Genomic DNA, 25,914 nt, shown 5'->3' with positions numbered 1-25,914 from the left:
GGGCGAGCCGGGGCTGGGGTTGGCATGGGGGCGGGCAGGAGGAGAAGCATCTTTCTGGGCTTTGGAGGGAAACACAGGGAAAAGCTCCCTCTCTGGGTAGAAATCCAAGACAAAACACCGCAGCACAACCTCGACTGCTGAAGGACTGTCCTGGCTAACCCAGGAACTCCCTCGGCATCACTCTCCATCTGCTGGGCTCAGGGAAAGTGTGGGACGAGTTAGCACCTCCTTGGCTCTTTGCAGGCACACGAATTCTCCTGAGCCTTTCAAAATGGGTCCCACGGGCAGCAAGAGATAAACGGGGGTGCCCCAGAACTGAGCCCAGCCCCGGCGCTGCCTGCACCTTCCCTTTACAGAGCCTGTTTCCCAGGGGCAAATAGAAACAGAGTGATCCTGGGCTGTGTTTGCTCTTCTCAGATACCATTGGCTCCACGGAGGCGGAACGACATTTGTCTTTCCCTTCCAGGATTTTCTGAAAGGTAAATGAGAACAGTTCAAGAATATGACCCCACGAACAGCAGAGCGAGAGAGTAATGAACAGCCCGGAGAACATCAGCGTGAGGCGTCTGTTTACCCTCCTTTAGGAAGAAAATCAAGGAGAAAGGCAGTGGACGTGAAAGGCAAATCTGCTGGAAAATCAGCCAGAGGAAAAAAAAAAAAAAAAATCACCTTCTCCTCAAACCCGTAATTAACCCTGGAGACTCGCTGCACTGGGCAAGGGGCTTGGTGAGAATTTGGGGGGGGGAATTAGAAACTAGAATAAAAAAGCGGTTTGGACCAGAATATTATCCCCAATTTCTGCAGTAAATAACAGGGCTATTTGGTGGGTAAAAGGAGCAGCGAGCAGTCAGAAAGCCCTCCGGCGCCTGGGCTGTCTCTCACATCAGCTGGGCGCCGGGTTGTGCTGCCAGCAGCTGTCTGCGCCCCCGATTCCCCGCGCCAGGGCGCAGGCAGCCGTGTCCCCACACCTGCGCCACGTGGCCCTGCCACCCTGGGCTTCACAGACTGCGAAAGGTGTGGGGACAGTGGGGTGACAGCAAGGCTCCTGCGTGCCGGACACCCTGCCCCGAGCATGGCAGGGGGGGCTGGTGGCCCTCTCTGCCCGCCAAGGCTCGCAGCTTCTCCTACACCAGCCAGCCCAGCGAGATGAGAAGATCTTCCAAATTTTAAAACTTGGGTTTTGTTTTTTTTTTAAAAAATCATGCTGCTGTTGGGGAAAACATCAGCCAGGCACCCCAAAAAGGAGGCGTGGGCACCTGCTCATCTTCTCTGAAGGGCGACTGGGTGAGGAGATGAACTCAGCTGGGGTGTAAATCTCAGCTGCCTGGCACCTCCATGGCTGACCTCCACGGTCCCCGGTACAGGCCGGCAGCCGGGGCAGGCAGGAGACGGGCGGTGGTGCCAGGGAGGAGGGCTCTGCCCCTGGGTCATCCCGCAGGGCTTGGGCACGCTGCCTGCAGCCCCGCTTGCTCCGGGGTCCTGAGAGCCTTGGAGCATCCCTGGGGATCTCAGGGCGTGGGGTACCCATCGTGGTACCCACTGCCCATCCCTCCCCTCAGCCTGGCAAGGGTTTTATCTCCCTCCTCTCCCCAGCAGCCCCTGCCCTTCCTTTGTCATCCCGCGACACTGGGCTGTCCGTCTGTCTGTCCTTCAGCATGCGTGCTCTGTCCTCTGCCAGCTTCTGCTTTTTTTTTTTTTTTTTTTTTCAAATTTAATTTTTATTTGCACATTTTGTAGCCTTGCAGCAACCCAGGAATACAAATAGGACAGCGAGTGCAGCCAGGCTTGGGCAGCGGCGAGCGGGGCTGGCTCCGGCCATGGTCCTTGGCACCGCCGGGAGGAGGCAGCTGGACAGATGCTGCCGGTGCCACCGCGACCTTCCTGCGGTCTCCATCTCCTCTCCGCTTGGATGGGGCTGCCTGGGAGAGAAGGAGATTTTGCACTGCAGGAAAATCCTTGGGCATCCCTGGGCAGCCCTGCCCGCAGAGCTGCCCTGGGCCACTGGCTAGCAGGACACAGCTCTGGCTCCCCGGCCGGGGTGGTTTTAACCCCGCTGATGGGTGAAGAGACGCAGCGAGGCGCGTGGAGAAGGACGGTTAAAACCAGCAGCAGATAACAAGAAATTCAGCCTGGCCAGGGAAGCGGCTGCCTAAAAATAGCAGCAAGGTTCTCGGCTGTGACAAGACACACCGGGATTTCTCCCGCTGCCCCATGTATAATGGATAAGGGCGCTGCACACGCCGCCGCTGGCTCCTCCTGGGAGCACCGGGGCTGTGCCCGCATTTTGGGGGGTGCAGGGGTGGAAGGGCTTGCTGTGTTTCGCAGGGTCGGCACCCACCGAAGGGTGTGATTTTGGCCACCGCGCGTCTTTGAAAACCCAGGGCAGCGCAGAAAATGAGCCCGCGGGGATGTAAGCAAAGAAATCGATCTGGAGGGGGGGGGGAGGAAATTCCTCCCTGGAGCTGCGGGGCCGTGGCAGTAAACCACCTTCTCCCAGCTGGCCTCCCCGCTGCCTCCCAGCTTGCCCTGGGGAGGGCAGCCCGTGTGCCCGATGTGTGCCGAGGGGGGGCCAGGGCAAGCCAGGAGGCTGTCCCGTGCCGTCAGCGTGACGGGAGCAGGTGTGACAGGCTGTCCGCGGGGATTACGGGTGAGGTGGCTGCAGATGGGGATGGGGACGGGGAGGATGCTTTGGTCCTCTGCCCCGTATGTTCCTGCTTGCTTTCCCATCCTGCTGCTTTGCCCTAACGTGGTGGAGAGGTGCAGACCGGCGGTGCCCGTCTGGCTTTTCCTTTGCCGTTGCTGTCACCTGCTTGTCCCTCCAGCTCCAAACTTGCCTTTCCCCATGGCCCAGGGAAAGCCCAAGGCTGAGCCGCAGCTGCGAAGCACCGAGGGTGGGAGAAAAAAAACCCACGAACACCCCAGAGAGGCCATACCATGCGGGGGGTGTATTTAGAGATGTACGTGTGCGTTTTCCTCCAAAGACTTCATTTTGGATGCAGCCCGTTCCAGTGCCTTAGTGCAGGTTTTGGGTGGCTGGGGAAAGAAAGCCTTCTCCGTGTCTAGCCCCCCCCACACACCTTGCAAGGGGCAGCGTGGCCGTCCCGGGCTCTATTAATGAGTGCAGGTAGCTAAGCCCTTAATTGCTCTGTGTGTGGGGGGGATGTTTTGGACATAATTGGCCACCGCCCAAGGGTCAGAACAAATTGCAAGGTGATCCGGATTGATTTATAAGCATGTTTATTTTTACCAGCCTGGCATGGCCCCCTCCTGGCTGGCAAACAGGGATGCGTCTCCCCTTCCCTGCCTGAGAAATAGCAGCATTTTCTCTGGCAGGGATGAGCCGACGGGAAACTTTTATGCGGGCTGGCAGGCTCCCTGCAGCCACACGCTGCCCTGGGGGCCGCATCCGGGAAGGGGCTGAGCCGCAGGATTGCTCCAAGCGTGCGGTTCTACACCGAGGATTTGCAGGAGAGGCTCCCAGAACCTCTCCAGCTGAAATACAAAGGGAGAGGGATGCAAGAAGGGCTTTTCAGCATCCCCGTGGCCACACAGACCCCTGGGGCTCTGCCCCCACCCCCCCCATTGTGGGCAGACGGTGCAGTGTTTGGGGTGCGCTGTTGGCCGCCCACCCAGCTGCTCGGCGCAGGGTGCCCGCCGCGCTGGCGGGGGAAAGGCAGCCCCGACCACTTTCCTGCACGCTTTCTTCTCCCTCAAGCCTTAGAAATCCAGGGAGGGGATTTCCCCCTTTTCCCCCGTCTCCCTGTTTCGCAGCTCCGCTCCGGAACACCCACAGGAGCACTGCCCAGAGCTGGGCTGGTCCCTGCTGCCGGTGGGTGATGCTAACGGCAGCGCCGAGGGGTTTCTGTCCCAGGAGGGAAATGCTTGCTGACAAACAGTGCCCGGTCACCAAGAATTTTAGGCCACTTTGTGCAGAAATCACAGTCCCTCTTAGTTGCCCACATTCTCCCTGACGGGGTAAAGCTGCCGCTTCCTCCCGGGGTGTTCAGAAGTTGCAGAGTCGGCAAGACTGGAATTTCTATGGAAAAAAGAAAGAAGGGCGTATATTTTTTCCCCAATGTCTTATTTTATTTTGTTTTATATTATGTTATATTTTATATGTTATATTTATGGGGGGGGGGTGTTATGTCATATTTTTTCCTCCTTGTGGCCAGGGGCCCCCCTTGTGCTGCCCTGGGGTGCAGGCTGGGCCCTGCTGGTTTCCAGTGTCCATAGGGGTCACGGGTGATTTCCAAAGGGATGTTGTAGGGCTGTCACCCTCCCATGGCCATTACGAGCTGATTGCGGCAAGGTGACATCACCGCCAGGCCACCTGGAGGGCTAAGGGAGGTACCCAAGGATGCTGCCCACAGCGGTGGCAGAGGGTGTCCCTGCTCTGTCGTCCCTCCCATCGCACGGCTGGTTGGGGACACCGGGCAGCCCTCTGCCACCCTGCCCTGCCGTGGGAAAGCGAGTCAGGGAGTTGTGCTGGGGGGCCAGGAGCTGGGTCCCACCGATGTGGGGTGCAGCTGACCACCATGAAGCCCGGGCAGCATTTGCACAGCTGCCCAAGTGGTGTTTCCCCCCAACCCAGCTGCAGGCAAGCCAAGGGAGGGCTCTTTGGGTGGGCGAGGAAGGGACAGGGGTCCCCAAAAGATGCCCACCCTGCTCCAGCGCCCAACCCGCCAGCGTCCCCAGCCCCAGGGACAGCCAGGCCCTGCCACTTTGCTGCCTGGCACAAAGCGGGTCATTGAGGGACACAGCGGGGCTTTGTCCACCCTGTGCCCGCCGGGAAGGGGCCGGTTGCCCTCTGCAGGCTCCCCCGGCCCTGCGCTGGCTCCGCAGCCGCAGCACCCAGGGAGGCTGGGGGCACCCATGGGAACTGTGGCACAGGGGACACCCACGGGAGCTGTGGCACCCAGGGGACGGGGGGCACCCAAGGGAGCTGGCTCCATCTGCTGCAGCCCTGGAGCCATGCCCATCACTTGGGGACCCCACAGCTGTGCCCACCTGAGCGCAGTTCCCCCGCGGGAATCAAGGGGCTGGGGAAAGCGGCCGCAGAATTCCATCAAAAGGGGGGGGGGAAACTCTCAGTTTGGGGCCCCCCAAGGCTGCAAGTCAGTCCCTGGGATGGGGAGACCCCTGTGCCCCACTGGCAGGTGCTGGGGGGTCGGGGAGGTGACAGAGGGGCATCACTGCCGTCTCGTGGGGCTGGTGTCCCACGGTGCCCGGGGGGGACCCCAGAGCCACCGACAAGAGGACACCCCATGACACCCCAAAAAAACCCCTCCAAGCTGCAATTTTTTTTTTTGCTAAAGCCTTTTCCCCCAAAGCCCCGAGCGGGGCCGTGGGGCAGCTCTGCCCACGCAGGCGCTGGGCACCCAGGAGCTGGCAGCCAAGGGGTGCTGGGGGGGCAGGAGGGGGGGCGGGGTTCTGTCCCTTTAAGGGGGGTGGCTGTCACTCAGAGAGCCCTTTTCTTTGCTGGAGAGCGGGACAGGCACCCAGAGGGGGGAAATACAGGGCGAGGGATCGCCAGGCAGGCGAGGGCTCCCGCAGACAGCACCGAAGCAGCCGAGCGGGAGGTCGGGGGAGTTGACCAAGTCCAGCGCCATGGGTGAGTATGGGGTGAGGGTGGCAGACACGCGGAGAGACATTGCTGGTGGCTCTGGGGACCCCATCCCACAGCAGAGCTCCCTGAAACTTTCCTCCGGCACTGATCAGGTCCCAGTGTGGCCATGCCGGCCGTGGGAGCTGCCGGGGGAGGACGCCTTGGCACGACGGGGACGGCATTTTCATTCCCAAAGTGGTTTTCTGTCCCCGTGTACTCATGCACTGCCTGTGGGGACAGATGCCATCCCCATAGCTGGTCCCACCCGAGCCCTCACCACACAGGCTGGAGAGATGAGAGCTCCTGCCCAGGGCTGGCGGGAGCTGGGTGGTCCAGGCAGGGTGCTGAGACCTGACGCAGCTCGTGCCACTTGTCTGCTGGCAGCCTTGGGAAAACAGAGGCACTCCTTGTGCCTCAGTTTCCCTATCGGTACACCAGAGCTAATATTTACCGGCATACCCCCCAGGGATGTTCTCTGAGAACAGAGAACAGGTATGCTCTGTTCTCACGGGTGCCATGGGCTGCCAGCACCCTGCCTCCTCCTCCTCCTCCTCCTCCTCCTCCTCCTCCTGCTGTCTGCAGCGTATTGTTTGGCTCCGGCAGCAGCTGAGCCCGGGTACAAGGCTCGGGATTGTGCAGCACAAGGGCTCTTTCTCTCCTCCTTTCCCCTCCCCAGGCTTCCCCAGAGTAGCTTCCCAAAGCCCAAGGGACCGGAGCTGTAGCAGGGAGCCTGCCAGGCCCTGCTGCACCCCGGGACTCGCAGCCCCCCCGGAAAGGAGCCACTCACCTTTCCCCCAGCCCCCAGGGAACTTGCCATGCCACTTCCCAGGTGGCCAAAACAAAAATAAAAAAGGCGTGCTCGGCGCAGCACCCACTGGCCGTCCCCGTGGGTCCCAGCGAGGTTCGGGGAGCAGCGGACGAGTGGGACCCCCCCAGACCTGCTGTATTCCAAGGCAAACAAACGGGGGGGGGGGTCCCAGCGCTCCTCCATAGCGCGGCCTTTGTTCCCTGTTTGCTCTCGGCACGGGGCAGCCGCCGGGGTGGCAGTGCCAGGACAATCCCCCATTGTCCTCGGTGCCACCCCGCGACCTTGCTCCCAGTGGGGAGGGGAGGGCACTGCTGGCCAGGACCCCAGGGCTTTCTTGTCCTTTGTGGGAGGAGATAAGCACTGTGGGGTCCGTGGAGGGAGCGTGGGTTTGGGAACACTTCCCACGGGTACCTTTTTGGCATGCAAGGCACAAATGCTATGCCCAGATGGGACGTGCCTGGGACGGTGGGGTGCCGGAGCCCGCGTTTTGGGGAAGGGGAGCAGCTTCCCTGGGCAGAGGTGTTGCACAGCCAGGGCAGTGGGTTGTCACAGCTTAGCTGGAGCCAAACTGATGCTCCCAAGGTGGATGCCAGCGGGTACAAACCCACCTGGCTGCCCGTCCCCAAACCGGGCAGGAGAGTGAGCACCTCCAAACCCAGCCCATCGGGAACCCGAGCTAACGATCCCACACGTCAGAGCCCTGAACGTGCGGAAGGAGCAGGTGCCCATGGCCCCATTGCTGAAAAAATCCAGCATTTCGGCAACCCAAGCGGCACGCTGGCTCACGCCCTCGCTTTCCCTACCCACACACAGATACACGTGCCCTCTTGCCAGATATCTGTCCTGGAGGACTAAATCTATTACACAAGCGCTGACGTTTGGGGAACTAACACGGCTCCTCTCCTCTCCGCATCTGCTGGTGCAATGGGGCTGTTGCAGCCCGAGCTGCCCGCGGGGTGCCAGGAGAGGGGACAAGTGCACCCCAGCGTGCCACCTCGGAGCCCAGGATGCTGGGGGTACATGCCAGCTCCTCCTGTGCTGCCCCAAGGCCAGGCCACGATGCTGGGTCTCCGCTGAGGTTTGTCTCCCTGGAGGTGCTGGGTTCCCCTCCATCTTCGATGGGAAAAGAGAAATGGAGGCAGCCGGGGTCGATGTTGCCCGCAGCCGGGCAGTGCCAGCAGCGGGGAGCCCATTAGCAGCTTGTTTGACGGGTCCCACTGGCATTACGCTACATCACCTTGTATTTCCATCTTGTTTCGCACGGGTCATCCTGGCTGGCTCACCTCGGCTCCCCGTCCACCTCACACCCAAGGGCTTCTTCATGTCCCCGGTACCCCACGCTGCCATCAACCCCTGTCCCTGGGCACGCTTGGGTGCAATCCTGCCCAGGAAGATGCTGGGTTTGGGTCTCCAGCACCACAATGGATCATTTCTGGGTTTTCCTTCAACCTGCTTCCCTCTGGGCACCTTCCTCCCCTCATACTTGCCTGCTCCTGAGCTGCCGGCTCCGAGTGCTCCCTGTCCCGGCAGTCCCGTCCCACCTCACTTCTCTTCTCCCTAGGTTTGCTCGAGTGCTGTGCCAGATGTCTCATAGGGGCACCCTTTGCTTCGCTGGTTGCCACCGGCTTGTGCTTCTTCGGGGTAGCGCTGTTTTGTGGCTGTGGGCATGAAGCCCTCACAGGCACCGAGCAGCTCATTGAGACCTACTTCTCCAAAAACTACCAGGACTACGAGTATCTCATCGATGTGTAAGTACCCTGCCGCGGTGCATCGCCCTCACGCCGGCGCCCCGTGCGTCTCCGTCTTGCTCTGTGCCAGCAGGAGGTGTCCAGCCGGGCTGGCCAGGATGATGCTGTCACCCAGGCACCATGGACACCCCAGGCTGCGTTTGCCGTGTGCCAGTGCCGCGGCAGGGTCCAGTGGTCGCTTGTTTCCATTTCATGCCTGTTTTTATCTGACCCTCGCTAGGTGCCCTGGCTAGTGCTGGACCAGTGCACCGGGTAGGTATGGAGGGCATGGGGAAGCCGGCAGTGGACCACAACGTTGCTTGCCAGGGCTTTGCCCTGGCTCGCTCCTCTAGTGGCTTCACCCTCCGTTTCGGTCCCCCCAGGGTGGCATGGGGAGGGTAAGTCGCTGTGGCCAGGCTGCCCCAGCCGTGCCATATGCAGGGCTGAGCTCCCCAGCACCTTCCCTGCTCCTGAGCATCCCTGCCCGCTCCTCTCCCCGGCAGCATCCACGCTTTTCAGTATGTCATCTACGGCACGGCCTCCTTCTTCTTCCTCTACGGAGCCCTGCTGCTGGCCGAAGGCTTCTACACCACCGGCGCCGTCCGGCAAATCTTCGGGGACTACAGGACCACCATCTGCGGCAAGGGCCTCAGCGCAACGGTAACTGGGGGCCCGAAAGGGAGGGGAGCGCGAGGCCCCCAGCGAGCTCACTCGTTGCAGCGGGTGTGTCAGTGTTTGGGAAAGTGGCTAGGACATCCTGACAAGGTGATCTTAACCGGGGTTCGGCACCCCTTCGCGCGCCCGCAGCGGGTTTGCCACGCTCGGCGTGGCCGAAGGGCAGGAGACTGCGGCCGTCGGGGTTTCGGGGTGTCCCAAAGGGAAGCGCAGCCCGACCGCCGTCCCCTAGGTCTGCCACGGCCCCCGGGGACCAAAGCAGCCCAAATGGCCACATTTAATGAAAACACTTCATAGAGTCATAGAATCATAGAATGGTTTGGGTTGGAAGGGACCTTAAAGATCATCTCGTTTCACCTGCCCTGGGCAGGGACACCTCTCACCAGACCAGGTTGCTCCAAGCCCCGTCCAACCTGGCCTTGAACCCCTCCAGGGATGGGGCAGCCACAGCTTCTCCGGGCAATGTTTAAGTATCATCGGGGACAGCCATGCCCCCGGGGTTGTCCTCTCCGCTGTGCTTGGGGACCGTGACGACCAAGTGCTGGCAAGGGGAGCCCGTGTCCTGGGGGAGTGGAGGGGGACGGCTGCGGTTCCCTCGGGGCTGGTTGGCGTGGCACGGCGGAGGGAGGGCAGGAGAGCCGCATTTGCACGCCAAGGCGGGTTTTGCAGCTGCCCTCCCGCAGAGGCCAAACCCTGCTTGGCCGCGGCCGCGGTTTATTACCCCCAGCACGGAACGTGGCAGCCATCCTGCTGCTGCCACAGGTCACCTCCATGCACGCGTAGCTGGCTGCGAACATGGGGCTGGTGGTGACCCCGTGAGCCGCAGGAGTGCCCGGCTCGGGCTGCTGCTCCGTGCTGGCCGCCTGGGGATACGCCGGGTTTGGCGGGCGGTGCGGAGCGGGATGCAGGCAGCATCTCAGTCCCCTGCCTGCCCCATGCCCTCTGCTGCCTGGGGACCCTCGCGCTCCCCTGTCCCCTGTCCCCAGCCGCTCGGTAACCACGGCTCTGCCCCGGCTTGTCCTGCCCCTTGCAGTTTGTGGGCATTACCTACGTCCTGACCATCATCTGGCTCCTGGTCTTTGCCTGCTCCGCGGTGCCCGTCTACATCTATTTTAACACCTGGACCACCTGCCAGTCCATTGCCAACCCCAGCAAGACCTCGGCCAGCATCGGCACCCTGTGTGCGGATGCCAGGATGTACGGTAAGTGCCGGGTTTGCTGCCAAGGAGCCAGGGCTCAGGGTGTAGGAGACGGGATGGAGGAGAGGGCTCAGGTGGATAAGGCTGGGATAAAGCAGAGGCAAGTGCTGAAGAGCCCCAAAATGCGAGGGGGGGGTGGTTACACATGGTTGCAGGAGACTGAGCAAGGCAGCCGGCTGGTGGCCATGCCTGGCTTACCCGGTTTCCCACATCTCACCAGGCGTCCTGCCCTGGAACGCTTTCCCTGGCAAAGTGTGCGGCTCCAACCTGCTTTCCATCTGCAAGACCAGCGAGGTGAGCACCTCCCGTCAGCCCATGTGAGCTCCTTTCAGTGGGTGGCCTCGGCACTGGCTCCCCAGCCTGTGCACAGGGCCCCGGGAGCTCACCCCCCCTCTTCCCTTGCAGTTCCAGATGACTTTCCACCTCTTCATCGCAGCCTTCGTGGGGGCGGCTGCCACGCTGGTCTCACTGGTGAGTCAGTGCTCCCCCTGCCCGGCCGTTCTCCTCCGCCCGGCGAGGATGTGGGGGCAGAGGACAACAGAGGTGGTGGGCATGGACGTGACAGAGCCCATGCTCGTGTCGTTTTCTGGCACATAAGTGCAGACGATGAATTCGGGCCATAAGGAGGTAGAGGTGGCTGCTGGAGGGGATCTGGAGGGACTTTAGGAGACCACTGGGGAGAGGTCCTGCTGCCCGTGCACTGCCCCTGCCTTTCCCCAGCTCTCCTCTTGCTTTATACCACACCAAGACACTGCAGTGTCCCACCAGTGCAGGAGGTGACAGGGCTCCGCGGGGCAACTGCCCTGTTGGGGTTCTGGGCTGGGGGATGCCACCTCTGACATACCCCAGCAAGAAGTCCCACCTCGCTTGCCCTCCTTGCCGGTGGGAGAGCTTCGTTTCTCCTTCTCCCTCCTCGCTCACTCTCTTCCCACCCACAGCTCACCTTCATGATCGCCGCCACCTACAACTTTGCCGTCCTCAAGCTGATGGGCCGAGGCACCAAGTTCTAGCCTGCGCTGTGGATCCCGGCCAGACCAAATGCCCTTCTTTTCTCTAACCTCGAGGCTTTAACACTGCAGCCACCCGACACCAGGTCTCCTGCGTTAACTCTGCCTTCGCCGCTGACTCCCCTCCTCTTCCTCCCTCGCATCCATCGTGCTGAGCGTGACCAGGAAGGAGAGCTTCCCACCAATGGACACCTCTTCATGCACTTTTCTCTCTCTGCTCATCCGTAACCGGTTCGCTCTAGGGCCAAGCCCATCAAAACCAGCCAGAGAAGAGGAGGGACTTACTCCAGTGTCCCGATGTTGCCTAGAGATGAGCAAAGGCCTTCGTGCTCCTGGGAGGAGGAAATCCATGTAGGTTGCTCTATGAGTAGCAAGAGGCTACCTAGAGAGAAAAGGAAGTTGGCCCAGTCCTGGTACCATTGCTAGAGACTCTCCTGGAGCTGTCTGCTGTCACCACCCGTGGATGGAGAATAAGGACTTTTTTTTTTCCCCTTAGCACAGAAAGATGAATTTATGCCAAATTGCCTGCTGCAGCCAAGGCAAAGGGAGTTCAGGGCAAGGATCTTCCCATTGCGGAGAAGAGAGTGCTGACCCCAATGCTGATAAAGCCCTAACCCAGCTGCCCCTATTAAAGCCTAAAGGAGTTTTGGTGTCTCTCTAGACAAGGGGGACTCTTGGCTTTACCCTCCGGGCAGCAGAGAAGTGGCAGATAGGTTTGACCGAGGGGGGATGTCTCTGCGCTGTGCCCTGGGAGCGTAAAGCCAGAGCCACCCCTCCGCAGGCAGGGGATGTCCCTCTGGACTGCACCTTCGCCCGCCCTGCCCTGCTCTTGTCCCTTCACAATGGTGCTCTTCTCTGGGGTGACGTCTGCTTCTCTAACCTCCGCTGCGCCGGAGAGCTCGGTTTGTTTCTCATCCGCGTCAAATGTAACTTTCCCCCTCCTTCTGTCCCCTTCTTCCCCCCCTCTTCCACCCCCCCAACCCCGCCCCCGCCAATGTGTCCTGCAAGTCAGGACAACTGTCCTGCGTCTGCCAGGGCGGGAGGGACTGGCAGCATCTCGCTTCCAGCCGAAATCCACGGAAGAGTTAAGGAAGGAAGGAAAGGAGGTGGTTAGGGGGGGTCACAGGGTGGAAACATGGCCCCTCTCTGCAAAAGAGATCCTTTCCTGTGCCAGCTCAGTCTTTTCCCATGGAGGGGGGCAGCGGGGCGAGGGGTTTGGTGGAGGCGACCTCTCCCGCATGATTGCTCTCCACGGAAGCTGGAGGAAAGCCCTCTGGCTGGGTAGCATGGGTCCAGCCAGACCCGCCAAAATACTGGTTCCAGTCCTCCCCACCAACTGGTATTTTGTTTTGCTCTTCCCTGCCTCTCCTTAATGCTAATTTTAGTGTTTATTTATTGGAGAAACTACTTTCAGTGGCAGACTGTAGCTCCATCTTGCATGGATTTTTATTTTTTTTTTTGGGTCTGTATTATTGTTATATTTTTTTTTTAAGTGCCGGTTTCAGCAGGGGCAAGGATAAAGGAGCAGATCTGCTGAGCAGAGCGTTCGAAGGATCCTTGCCGCCGGGAATGCTGAAATAGGTTGTCCAGGCTACCAACGCACACGGGCTGGGGAGGGGGGAGATGCCAGGAGGGATGGCAGGGTGGGGAGAAACCAGTGAAGATCTGGGAATTCACATCGATGCTATCTCTCTTGGGGGTTTGCTGGGGTTTTTTTGGTATGCATTTAACAAAAAATAACCAGATCCCCTTCCCACCCTTGTCCCCAGACCCCAAACACACACACACACACACACGTGCACACACACACGCGCGCCAAAAGACAGTTAATCGACTGAAAGTGTTTCCTTCCTTTCTGATCTAGAATTTCAACTTGTTAACAAGCAATAAAAAGGAGCAAGTTTTTAGAGACTTATCTTACAAGATGTATTTTATAAAAATTAAAGAAAATAAATTAAAATTAAGAACATTCTGAACAAGAAAGATGTCTCGCTGTCCATTTGTTGTGCTGGCTTTCCTCCCTAGCCCTGGGCTAAACAAAAGCAGAGAAGGGGAGGCTGCAGAGAAGGTCCCGGAGGATCAGCGCTCGCCAGTCCCACCTGTGGGCCAGCAGCCCCCACCGGACTCTGCCCACCCCACCCTTCGCACCCCAGCCATGAGGTTCATAACCCTGACTTCAAAATCTTTGTTCCCAGCTGGGGAGCCCTTAAAACCTCTATTTCTCCTCCAGCCACCCAGAGGAAAGCTGGGGTCTTGTAGGAGCAGCTCACTCGTGTTTGGTGATGTGCTGCTGCCCCTTAATACCCCAGCCTCCGCGGCGACAGCCTCCGCCACGTCTCCTAATGTAGCGCCCACCGCACGGCCACAGCAAAACTAATCGGCACGGCTTGAGCAAAGCTGGCCGGCTCGCGCCAGGCGATGCATGTGGTACGAGCACGTCCAGAGCCACGCGGGATGCACCACTCCCTCACTTGCAGAGTGAAACGAGACGGTCTTGTTCAGGCAGGAGGGTGGACTCGACTATCGCAGGGCCTTACGCGTCCCGTCTGCGCGCTCTGTGGGTGGCTGCGTGCCATTTGCTGCAGGGTCATTAACAGTTTGCACAGCGCTGGTGCGTGGGAAAGTCATCGGCTGGTGGCTTTCTGCCCCTCATCAGATGAAGGCTGCCCTCAGGCGTGTGTTTCCACAGCAGCTACTCAAAAATTATCGATTCAAATGTTGCTGCTCTTGGAAATCCCCCCCAGGAGCTGTGCCCAGGAGCTTCCAGGGAGCGAGGCCACAGAGGGACGCTCCCGGTCCCATGCACAAACCCCGGCGCTGCTCCTGTTTTGCAGCAGGTCTGCCCAAGATGCAGATTTCCAGCACAGCGAGGTGCCCATCAGCAGCAGGGCGGGCTGAGAGCCGGCAGGGAGATACCTTCCCACGGCCAGGACCCACACTGCTCTTCCTAAATGGGACTTTAGCCCAAATCCCACTCTCTCCTCTCTCCCTCGGCTTCAGCCCCCTCTGGGGGGGCTGCTTCCACGCAGCCCAGCCGGGGGAGGTTTAGCTCATGCGTTGCTGCTGCCCCAGCTCCGTGCACAGCTGTGCCCGCACCCCAGCCTTGCCCCAGCTCACAGAAACCCGCGGGGCCGCAGCGAGCATCAATGGTGCCCTTTGTTCCCCGCGTTCCCAGATGCCATCACCCTCCTCTCCCCACGCTGAAAGGGCCCTGTGTGTGCGCAATCAGCCGCTGGGCAGGAGCGAGCCAGGGAACAAAACACCATCTCTTTCCCCTGGCAGAGACTGGTGCCCCCCGGCCGGGGTGAGGGCTGGGGACAGCAGTGCGAGGTAGCGTGTGAAAGCGGCCAGCATGGCCAGGACTCTGGGCAAGTCCGACGGCCGAAGGACACATGTAGCCTCTTGTTGGGTGTGCCTTCGGCAGTGTCCTGCTGCCACCCCACCTGGGGACATGGGACCTGTCCTCACAGCTCCTTCCCTCCTGGGCACCCAGTGCCCTCCAGGAACTGGCTGTGAATAGACAGGAAACAAACCATGCCTCGTACCAAGCCACATCTCTGTAAACCGGCCCATCACGAGAGCTCCAAGGAGGGGAGCTGGTGCAATTAAACATTTTTCCCCTGTCTAGCCGCTGAAACGCAGCTGCAGTTTCCTCCCACAAAGGCTGGGCCAGAGGAAGGGACCCTGGAGCAGGTCCCACGGGCTGCCTTGCAGGCTAGGCGGCTCCCACCCCTCCGTCCCATGCCCTGCCACTCCGGGAGACGGCCTGTGCCGCTGCTAGCACGGGGCCCTGGGCAGGCAAGCCCTGGGGGCCAGCGGAGACAGAAACCTCCCCTGCGCAGGGAAAGGAGAGGGGAGGGGATGGCGGCACCCGAGGGTGTCATGTAGGGTCCCCAGCCCTCCGCGGAGGCGGCCTCCGAGGGCGAACCCCCGCCAGGCTGATGCTCCTCCCGGCTGCCTCTCTCGGCCGGGGCGGGACAGGTCCCCGCACCCCCAACTCCTCCGGCCACCGCATCCCCGCTCCTCCGGCTCCCCCCCGCGGCCGCCGGCCGCAGCTGCCGGGGCAAGGCGGGCGCCGTGCTCCGAACTCCCCCTCCGGTGTGCTGCCCCCGCTTCCCCGGGGAAGCCCTCTCCCCCCCGCGCAATGGCACCTCTCCTGCTAAGGGCGCCGCGGAAGCCTCCAAAATAAAGCCAACCCACCGGGCACGCATAGGAAAACCAGCTACCGTCTCCCTCTCGCGCCTTCATTTACACTGGGCTCAATCCTGCACAGTGCAGCAAGAGAATAGCAAATAAAAGCTAAACATGCACGTGCTGCCATTTAAAGTCTGTGTGCAAGCCCCCAAGTACATAGCAAACTCCTCTGAAGCCACACAGGCAGGCACAGTCCCCTGCCTTGCTCTCCGAGCAAAGCCTCGGGGCTCAGACCTGGGGAAAGGCTGTGTAGGATGAGCAGGAGGGCTCAGGGAAAGGGCTGCCCACTGCCCTGGGATGCCCTCCATCCCTCCGCCTGCACTAACACTCAGCAGAGAGGGCAGCGGGCACACCAGCTGTGGCAGCACACACTCACACTGTTCCTTACCAGCAGCTCCTCCAGCCCTGTCCTGGGCACGGAAAGGGCTGCGAGTGGCGAGCGATGCCCTGGCAGGGGCGGTAGCTGGCGAGCAGCCCTGCCTGCCAGGGCCACAGCATGGTATTGCTGCCCATCTGCCCTAGAGAAGGTCCCACCTGCTGCCTCTCAGGCACCCAGCTGGTTTCTCCCCATTTCTGCACGCAGTTTGTCTCTGCTAGGGAGATGCCCGGGGATGAGGAGGGAAGATTAAGTGGAAAGTCATCATGGAAAGGACTGACAACAGCACAGGCAGGTGCTGTACTTGGCCGCTCAGGAAGACATGAATCCTGCATCTGCACATGGCCACATGCACTGGCCCTTGAAGGACCCCCCAAAGCCACCAGGAGAGAGCTGCTCCACAAGCCATGCAAGCACTGGGGTCAAGAGGTATCTCTGTCCATCCACCATTGCTTTTGCCTGAGCAATCGCCTCAGCGGGCAACCCACCATTTCAACCACTTCACAGATTGTCCCAGGCCTGTCTCCCAGAAGAGGGACTCTGGCTCACCTGAGGCTGTCGGAGCTGCCATCACCTCCCACGTCGTCAGAGCAGGGAATGCTCCTTACCCCAGAGCAGAGCACACCAGCATCCCTAGTGCCAGAGCTGCAACAAACTCCCTGTTAAGAACCGGAGCCTGAAGCGGGCTTCAGAGACTCCTGAAAGGGCATTTTTAGACTCTTTGTATCTTTTGCTCATCTTCAAACTCATGCAAGAGCATGCAGTCCCCAGAGATCTCGTTCCCATAAACCTCCGTACAGCTGTACTGCTGTGAGGGGCCAGCCTCCAGAGCAGGGAGGGAGGAGGGAAACACGGTGTGTGAGGAGCCTCGGTCACCCAGAGAGCAACCCCAGAGCATCTGCAGTCATGTGGGGCTCCTCAGCTAGCAATTCCAGAGATTTCCATTTCCTCATCCCACCAAGCAGCTGCACGGCTTTACAGCTGCACTACCTGGCCCAGAGCTGCAAAATCCTCAAGAGGGCTGTGGGACAGAGGGATGGATGGGAAGAGGAGACTCCCCACCACTCCCCCTCCTTTGCAAGCACACAAGGATATGCTGCAGCATATGCTCCACACAGAAGTAGCTCACTTCTTCCTTTGGAGACATTCCTTTGCCTTCCAGGGGGATTCATCCTGTCTCCAGCCCATGAAAAAACCCACGGAGCCCTCCGCTACTGCTTGCGGTGGCCAAGTGAGGAATGAGGGAACAGCCTCACCATCGCTCCTGCTTCTGCCCCACATTTTCTTACAAACATCTCACAACAGGGGAGTCAGTGGTTCTGATGGTTTTAGACAGACCCTCGCAGATGTGAGACAGCCTCATTCAACCCCCACGTCTCCTCCAAGGCCGGGACCATCTCCCACCAGGACGCGTTGGCTCTCTGCTTTCAGCTGTGTTTTGAAACAGCTGAAGTAAGACGCTGGAGGCCCCCAGATACTCCAGCCCACATTTAAAAAGCAAGATTTCCAAGGACTTTAAACCCTACGCTGCCTCTGGAAGTGCAGATAGGCAAACAGACATGGGAGAAAAATAAACTAAAAGGTTCTGCCAACAGAAACAGCAGGCACGAACTCTGCAAACACAGAGAAAGCCTCCCAGAATAAGCAACCATCCTGGCAGGACAGCGGAAGAGAACAGTCCCCGTATGCTGATTTCTGCCTCAGCATCCTATGGAAATCATGCCTGGTTACAGCCCCCTGGAGCCCGAGGGACCGGTTCCAAGATCGCAGGAAGAAATCAAAGGAAAGTACCCGACTTGCTGCTGAGAGCCCAGGCTGGAAATTAAAATGTAGTGACAGAAGGAAGCAATGTGGAATATTTCTATTGCAAAAGTGTTTTCTGATGCACTCTTGAAAAGAAAAGGCTGGTCACTGGATTCAGCTGGTAAATAAGTTACATTCCTTCAACTCCTGGTCTGGCTAGCTATACTCAGGAATAACCAACCCCTTTGATCCCTTAGCGACTTCCCTCTGACACATTCTATAACCAACCCAATTCCACATCCCTCAGGAGAACCGGAGCCGACTTGAACTTTGATAAACCAAGAAGGCAGCCACTTCCTGAATTCACTTGAATACATCCATGTTTTATTTGCTTAAATAAAGGTAGAATCTCGGTTTTACAATGCCAGTTCTGTAGCAATAGCAACAACCGCAGCAGCATGAGTGGACACAGGGAGGGGATGGCTGTTGGCACTGAACTTTGCAACAAAGAGTTCAAAATCCTGGCTCCTTTGGAAATTGTGCGTATCATTTAAATTAAACAATTTAAATATATTATACTATACTTTTTTAAAATGGATTTTTAAAAACACATAAGCCTAATAAAATAGTTCGTTTTTTTTTTTTTTTTAAAAAAAAGTCAACGATCTAATGTCTGTTAGGAATAAAAGATCCTGTGTAACACCCTCTGGCAATACATACCGTCGGCACAGCCTGGGCACAATGAGGCTCTTGAGCTTCAGCTATCAGCATCGACAGGCACCCAGGGTACTGCAAACAGCGTGCTGCACCCGCCCTCTCCCACAGGAGGTACCAGTCCTCGCACAGATCCCATGGGATCCCTCAGCAGCCCCTCTGGCAGCGCACAAGGGTCTGAGCTTGTTCCAGCGCTGGGACCCTGTGCAAATGTGTCTGTTCAGAGATGTAAATCAGAACCACAGGTCACAGTCTGGGATCTCGAAGGAAATAACAAGCAGTGTTAAACTGAAAAAAAATCTAGAGGCCCGGGGACACCAGACATTGGTAAATAAACAGTAACAATAACTTTACTATCCTGTAAAAATCTGTTGCACCTACAGAGGCAGAGCCTTCTCTTATACCTCAAGGGAGCTGGTTTTCCAGAGACTGCAAGCACTCCCTATCTATCCCTGCGAATGAGAGTGTTCAGCGCTGTTTAGAAATCCGATCCCTCTAAAGCACTTCGCATTAAAGCTTCAGTCCCTTACACACGTGGCTGCCCTGCAGAGAAGGGCAGGATCACCCTGAGTTCCCCCAGAGGAGACTCCCTGCATGCTCAGAGACTGCTTGGCGATGGGGATTAGCTGCCACCAGCCAGCACGAGGGCAGAGATTGCCCTGCTCCAAAGCACAGCATAAGTGAGGCTGCTCGATTTGAGCTACAAAATTTACCATCCAGCAGCCCATCACAGTGAGGATCACACTCAGCAGCTAGCGGAGACGTACTCAGGGAAGTTCTCCCCATGGCAGGATCCTGTGTGCTTATGGGCAAAGTCATAGTTTTGGACAAACACTTGCATGGGAAGTTGCAGGACATGAGGTTATAATGGTAAAGACAGCAGTCAGCAAGCACTCATCTCTGCTACACAGACAGCTTGGGACTAACACCTAGCAGGAGCTGGGATTGGCAAAGCCTGGTGTCCTTTTCTAGAAGGTTCCCTGTCCCCTCTGACCCTACCATTTTTTAGCCACCTTGAACAGAGGTGGAACCAGCGCAGCTCCCTCCCCAGTGGACTGAACACACAGCCACCAACAAAGGCCACTTAAACGAGTGGACATCCTCTACCAGTAAAGTCTGTCATATGAATTACAGATTAAACGTACTGGACTCCCCATTCGGGAATAAGGGCCAGGACAATGGCATGAATTAGCTGTGCTCAGCAGCACCGCACCCGACACAGCAGGTAATAAAGTGAATGGTTCTGTTCTATGATGCAGCATCCGGATGGGAACATCTGTGCTAAAGCAACTGAAGATGCTGATCTGCCAGCTAACGAAGCACAGTGGTCACCGGCCCCGCACACCCAGTGAGTGGATTTAACAGCTGACCACTGTTAATGGTCATGACTCCCCCAGCCACCTGCACACCTAGGAGACATTCCACCCACCTACCATCTGGTCTGCTAGAGAACGTCATCTGGACATGTGACAGAAACCAGCTGAAGTTTCACACTCCAGACCTCCTGAGTAACTCTAAACCCTTTGACATGACGTCGTGAGCGTCCATATTGGTATTTTTCATCCAGGGCTTCAAGGTACAAGAAGCAAAATCCAGTGTTGAGCCTCCAGAAGAGACAAGGAAACATATAATAAACAAGCAGCAGACAGTCTCTCCACAAAATAACACTCACAGAAGACAAAGTTAGAGGTCAGGGAAAGCAGACCAGAAATAGGCAGCTACGGAGAGGTGATGCTGCCACAGGTCCATCTCTCCTTCATACGTTGCTTCATATCAGAGCTCTAACAATTCTCAGCACAATTCAGTCTCAGGACAGAATGCACTCATCCCAAACCACAGATACACACATCTCAGCCACACTAGTATTTGGCATTCTTGCAGTCGCGTGGGCTAGAGTCTCCACAACAGGTTTCGTTCAGTATGCTGAGCAGACTTTCCTTTGGCAGTAAGGTCATGAGTTTAGTGGGTCTAACATTTTTTTGAGTTCAGGACTAAAATACTTCAAAGAGTGTCTAGAGCGCTCTCAGCTTTGTTCCACAGGCAGTTCTTGGTACAGATCAGGTCACCAGTGTCTTTAGTGAATCTAAAGGACTTTAACCCAGTCCTTTAAACCTGCTAAAACAGGCAGAGATGGAAGCAGGACTACGCTCACGTGCTTTTTAACAGCTTCCTCCTGCAGATACATGCTCTGTGTCTGAAAACTCCAGCCAGAATTCAGATGGTGAGGCTGCAACTCCGCAGGGGCAAACCACCTAGTGTCCTTGTGGCCACTCTCCTCAGAGTGCCCCAGAGCTGCCCACGCTTATTCTAATCCAGCCACTGGTTCGAGCGAGGTTCCCGAAGCAGCAGTCACTCTTAACAGCAGGAAGACCCCGATTTGGAGCTGGAGTGCAGGTCAATGGTGTGGCCCAGCATGCAGTGCTCTAGCTGCTCCTCCACCGCCAGCACCTGTCGCACAGCCTCCTCAAAGGCTACTGCCACATTGGTGTCATCCTTGGCACTAGTCTCCAGGTATGGATAGTTACCGTTTTCCATGCACCAGGCCTGGGCCTCCTCTGTGCTCACTTGTCTCTCAAGTTTGTCTATCTTGTTGCCCAGGACTACAAATGGGAAGTGTTCAGGGTCCTTCACGTCAGCATAATAGACAAACTCCTTCTGCCAATTACTGAGGTTCTCGAAGCTCTGCCGGTCGTCCACACTGAAGGTCAGCAGGCAGCAGTCTGCTCCCCTGTAAAAGGGGGTTCGCAGGCTCTTGAATCTCTCCTGTCCCGCAGTGTCCCAAATCTGGAGGGTCACAAAACGTCCATCCACCTCCAGGTCCCGGTTTAAGAACTCCACACCAATCGTGTGGAAAGCCTGTGAGTCAAACTTGTTGGTGACATACCGGTTCATGAGGGAACTTTTCCCAACTCCACCATCCCCAAGGAGAATGACTTTTAAGAGCAAGGACTTCCCACTCATTGCAGCAGGACGGAGGGGCGCAGTACCAAGGCAATCTGCAGGGTTCAGAAAGAGTACAAAATAGCTATTTGACTCATGGATTCTGCAGAAAGTTCCACACGAAAGAACAGAACATGGTATTTCCATCCCCATTTCTGAACAAGTTTTGCATATAGGAGGTAATCTCTCTTATTAGAGAGATTAGAGCTGGGAATTGGACAATCTTTCAGACACATAAGTCCTCCATCAAGTCACCACTGTAAGCACAAGGTGAGAACAATTGTTTAGTAACAATTATACTACTTTTGGTGAAAACTCTGTATCTGAAAGCTTGTCTAGTTTTTCCAAACATACCACTGCTACTTAAACACCTCTTCTGGCCTGTGTCCTCAGGCGATCACAGAAACCGCCAAATCACCAGGCCTTCCTTTCCACCGTACAATCACTAGCTAACTAATTTCTCCTATCTGACTTGCTCTACTGGAAGGATGCAAAAGATGTACAAGCCTAACATCAATACAAGTCATCTGGAAAACCAGTTCTTAATCACCCCAAGAACGCTGACTCACCTTACAAGTGGCACAGCGCTTGTTTTCTGTGCATGATCTCTACAGCTCAGAAGGGGTTTCCCAGGAACAGAGATCCAGCTTACCTGCTGCTCTTTTCTGGCAATGCTTTTCGCAGGCCAGTTTGCTAGGGCACAGGTGCAAGTTCATATTGCAACAACCCCGACACCATAGGCTCTGTAGTCAGCAGTCACAAGAGAAAGGCCAAGTGCCAACCAGTCCTCCCTCTCCCAGGGACCTTCTGGAAGCAAAGGTAAAGGCCTGACACAGAACAAGAGCTTTGTTTGGCTGCTGTCCATACTGTACCTGCTCTAGAAATACAGCGCTTCTGTCTCCAAGACTGTCCAGGGAACACCTTCTTCCAGCATAACAGTCACTAAAAACCAAACATCAGTCAGCAATGGTTGCCAGAGCCGCACTCAGTGCACTGCCTTTCAATCTGTAATGTTGACTCTGACTGGAAGAAGAACAGCAGAGCTCCAGGAAGCTGAAAGTGCAGTACTGATGGCTGGAGTAAAACAGGCAAGAACAAGGCGCTGAGGACAGTTTCCCTTGCCCTAAGTAAAACAGAACACAGCCCATTTCTGACCAGGGCAGAGCCAGTACATTATGGATGCTAAAGACAAAATAAGAAAAGAGTAAATTGAAGGAGCTCTGGCATGAGTGTACACGCTGTGTAACCTGTGTCTCCTCTCATTCCAGGGGATGTCGACAGCTTTGATCTGCTTGGCCTGCCTACCTACACACACGCTGGAATCTGATCTGAGGATCGAAGATGTACCTGAATCTTCTAACCAGAAGAGTAAGCCAGCTGGCAAGAGCCTGGTATGAAAAGAGATGGGATCTGGCTTGCTTACACCTGCTACCAACATTCCTGGGAAGGGTGTGGACATGCTTAGTGATGACACCAGCAGACCAACCTCCAACCAACCCAAACAGGAGCATTCAACACTGCTCAGATCAGCACTCCCATTCCTTCCAGGCCAGAAAACCACTTTCTGCATTAATCACAGGGGGGCCCTGTTCAACTTTGTTTCTGCTTTTTCTGCAGCTCCTTCAACCAGTGCTTACCACAAAGCCAAAATCAGAAACTTCTGCTTCTAGCTTGTTTCTGCAGAAAGTGCAGAAACTAACTAAAGGCTCACCAATTTCACTTCCCCTGCACAGAAACACCCCAAATCAAGCACAGCTGAACTAACCTGATGGTCCATGGGACATCTGAGAAGCATCTGTGCAACCCTGTGGTTCTAAAGTAAAGAGCAAAATGCAAATGTCACAAGAGACAAACAGGAATTGCAACATAGCTCCCTGGGGCTGATAGCTTTGGGAAACTCTCCCCCCCCCCCGCCCCGAGCAGGTGAGCTGCTCAAAACCCTTGCTCTTCCTTTTCCAAACCCTCGCTGAAGAAGAGGGTTAAGATGGCCCCTGTCCCCAGTCACCAAAGCCCTCCCTGACACACACCATCAGCCCTGACAAGAGTTTCCGTTTAGAAATGGTTCGCTGGCAAGTAACTAGCAGACGTTTTAAAAATGACTAATGGGTTATGCTAGGCTACTCCAGAGCCTGGCAGGTCAGCAGACTACTGACAGACAGACACGATACGGCCACGACACCGATGGGCACGCTGCCACCCATCACACCAGCGTTCGCTTGCAACCTGCGCTCACCGATTAGCCCTTGGCGAGCTATTTCGGAGGCAAACCTCGACTCGCAGCAGGACGGAACCCCCTCACGCAGCACGCCAGCACCTGCCTGCAGGGAAAAACAGCGGGGTGCGAAAGACTCTGCTCCCCAGGCCCTGGGGATCCCTCCGGCGGACCCCTACCTGGCCGCCTGGCCCTCGCCCGACCCGCAGGCCGCAGCGGCCGAGGAGCGGCGCAGGAAGGGGCGGGGGGGGACGCGGTGGAGGAGCTGCAGCCGGCGACGGGGTGCCGGGGTGCTTGCCAGGGGCAAGGGGTGGCCCCGGTGGGCGGGGGGTGTCCAGGGGCCGGGGGAAATGGCGGTGGGCCCGCCCGCCCTTACCTCCCTCGGCGCCGCCGCCACCGCCCACCTGACCCGCCGCCCGCAGGTGCCGCCGCGTCCCGCGCCTGCGCAGCGCACGCGCCCGCCCGACGGCGGCCGCGCGAGGCGGCGGGGCGGGGCGGGGCCAGGTCAGGCATCGCCCCGCCCACCCGCGGGGGGGCGTCCCGGCCCCGGCGCCGCCGTCACCCGTGTCCCCTCCTGCCGCCCGAGCGTCACCCCGCTCCGCACCGCCCCGCTCCCTCCCGTCGCTCCCCTCACACCCGTACCCTCCTGTCCCCATACCGCCCTCCTCAGTTCCCTCCTGTCCCCTCACAGTCCCCTCGTGTCCCCTCACTGCCCACTGCACTGTCCCCTCACGGTCCCTTCCTGTCCCCTTACTGCCCTCCTCAGTTCCCTCCTGTCCCCTCACAGTCTCCTCTTGTCCCCTTACTGCCCACCTCACTGTCCCCTCCTGTCCCCTCACGGTCCCTTCCTGCCCCCTTACTGCCCTCCTCAGTCCTCTCCTGTCCCCTCACAGTTCCTTCTTGTCCCCTTCCTGTTCCCTCACTGCCCTCCTCACAGTCCCCTCCTGTCCCCTCACAGTACCCTCTTGTCCCCTCACTGCCCACCTCACAGTCTTCTCCTGTCCCCTCACAGTCCCTTCCTGTCCCCTCCTGCCCCCTCACTGCCCTCCTCAGTCCCCCTGTCCCCTCAGTCCCTTCCTGTCCCCTCCTGTTCCCTCACTGCCCTCCTCAGTCCCCTCCCGTCCCCTCAGTCCCTTCCTGTCCCCTCCTGTCCCCTCACTGCCCTCCTCAGTCCCCTCCTGTTCCCTTCTGTCCCCTCACTGCCCTCCCCACAGCCCCCTCCCATCCCCTTTTTGTCACTTCATTCCCCGCTGTCCCCACACCGTCACCCCACTGCTGTGAGGGCAGGGGCAGTGGGACGCCCGCCCCGCGTCAGGCGAGCAGGACCAGGGGGTGTCCGGTCGCAGCGCTGGGGCCTCCATGGAGCCTGTGTGAGGCCATGGCACCCTTGCCACAAAAAGCCCCTTACTTGCCTGCAGAACACAGTCCCCTACGCAATGGCACCGCAGGACAGTGGTGGCTGTCCCCAGCCCCGCAGCTGCTGCGCATGAGGGATGGACAGAAATAAATTAGCAAATTCCCCAAATGGCTTCTCCCTGGTTCCCCATTTAGTGCTGAGGGAGGCAAATGGCTGGCAGCTGCCCGAAGGTGGGCGGCTCCCCCCACCCTCACCGTCACCCGTGGGAGAATGTCTTAAAGAATGGGGTTTCCGGGGAAGAGCAGCAAATGCAAACATTTCAGATGGTTGAAAGGAAAAATAGTGGTGAGGTCATCCCAGCCTGGGGCAGGCAGCGAGGGGAGGGGACCAGACCCCAGGGTGGCTGCAGGGGGGTTTTGGGGAGCAGGAGCCACCTGCCCCCCCCAGGCGTTGTCAGCTCTTCTTCCCACCAGAGCCTCGTGCCCACCCAGACACAGCTCCAAAAACTGGGGACGCCTCTCGCTGGGGGCTGCAGGAAGCCTTGGGCACCATCCCTAGGGGGACAAGAGCGGGGACCCCTCGCATGGAGACCCAGGGCTTTCTGGCCGCCCCAGGGCTGAGCGGGTGCCATGAAAGTGCCTCAATTCCCTCCTCCTCCCCCCATGGAAAAACATGAGATGGGAGGAGGATTTAAATTAAGCCAGGGATTATAGTAATACCAGCCTCGGTGATCTGTCGGAGGAGACGGGGAACAAGGGAAGTGGAGGGGGGTGCGGAGGGGGCGGCGGGGCGAGGGCACAGAGTGCTGGCATCCTGGGACCGGGGGAGCCCAGGGAATATGAGGGTGCTCCTTGGGCGTTCATTTGGGGCACCCATGTATGTGCTAGGGTGCTGCTGGTACTGGCGGCAGACCCAGTCCCACCACCGACCGGGGCTCGCTCTGAACCTGTCCGGGTCCCCGTGCCAGCCCTGCCAAGAGCCGCCAGAGCAAGCCTCCAAGCACGGCACGCCTCCCCCTTTGCCCGGCAGCCGTTTAATCCCATTATTCGTCATTACTTATTTATTAGAGATCTAATTTAGCGTGTAGGAACACCAAGGCCAGGAGGGGCGAGACACCTCCTGAGCGAGATAGAACCACCAGGACAGATCCTGCGAAGGCAAGAGGTGCTCAGCAGCAGCGCCGTGCCGTGCCCTGATGCCCTGGACCACCTCTGGTAGGGCTGGCAAACACCAAAGCCTCAGGAGATGCTGCTTGCAGGGCTTAGGGAGGGCAACATGTCCCAAGGACACTACAGGGCAGGTGGCCGCAGCTGACCGTGCCGGTGCTCAAGGGGCCCTCAGGTTGCCCTGGGCTGAG

The 25,914-nt window shown here is 58.0% G+C and overlaps 2 protein-coding genes across 12 annotated transcripts; one reads left to right on the top strand and one right to left on the bottom strand.

Annotated features, from left to right (window-relative positions):
* Positions 1-3,342: 3,342 nt before the first annotated feature.
* RAB9B (RAB9B, member RAS oncogene family) lies at positions 3,343-23,671 on the bottom strand. Of its 10 annotated transcripts, none has more exons than XM_054214704.1 (4): positions 23,577-23,665; positions 23,222-23,306; positions 22,754-22,801; positions 15,222-21,044 (listed from the first exon to the last, which is right to left on the bottom strand). In XM_054214704.1, the coding sequence occupies exons 3-4, from the start codon at positions 22,770-22,772 to the stop codon at positions 20,404-20,406; spliced, it is 660 nt and encodes a 219-aa protein (XP_054070679.1). In that variant the 5' UTR covers positions 22,773-22,801; positions 23,222-23,306; positions 23,577-23,665; the 3' UTR covers positions 15,222-20,403. The 10 variants fall into 10 exon arrangements, 9 of the variants coding, with proteins under 9 accessions (XP_054070679.1, XP_054070681.1, XP_054070675.1 ...); XM_054214706.1 differs by lacking the exon at positions 23,577-23,665 and adding an exon at positions 21,861-21,930 and having other exon boundaries at positions 23,222-23,562; XR_008468470.1 differs by lacking the exon at positions 23,577-23,665 and adding an exon at positions 3,343-4,036 and having other exon boundaries at positions 16,141-21,044; positions 22,754-23,563.
* On the top strand, positions 5,494-11,966 carry PLP1 (proteolipid protein 1). Of its 2 annotated transcripts, none has more exons than XM_054214698.1 (7): positions 5,494-5,611; positions 7,975-8,161; positions 8,644-8,800; positions 9,849-10,017; positions 10,235-10,308; positions 10,420-10,485; positions 10,953-11,966. In XM_054214698.1, exons 1-7 carry the CDS (start codon positions 5,608-5,610, stop codon positions 11,022-11,024), a joined length of 729 nt encoding a protein of 242 aa, XP_054070673.1. In that variant the 5' UTR covers positions 5,494-5,607; the 3' UTR covers positions 11,025-11,966. The 2 variants fall into 2 exon arrangements, with proteins under 2 accessions (XP_054070673.1, XP_054070672.1); XM_054214697.1 differs by having other exon boundaries at positions 8,644-8,905.
* Positions 23,672-25,914: the final 2,243 nt, after the last annotated feature.

The sequence above is a fragment of the Rissa tridactyla genome, chromosome 9 (genome assembly GCF_028500815.1).
Source record: "Rissa tridactyla isolate bRisTri1 chromosome 9, bRisTri1.patW.cur.20221130, whole genome shotgun sequence".
Lineage (NCBI taxonomy): Eukaryota > Metazoa > Chordata > Aves > Charadriiformes > Laridae > Rissa > Rissa tridactyla.
Note: the sequence above shows the minus strand (reverse complement) of the source record. Positions and strands in the feature narration are given on the sequence as shown.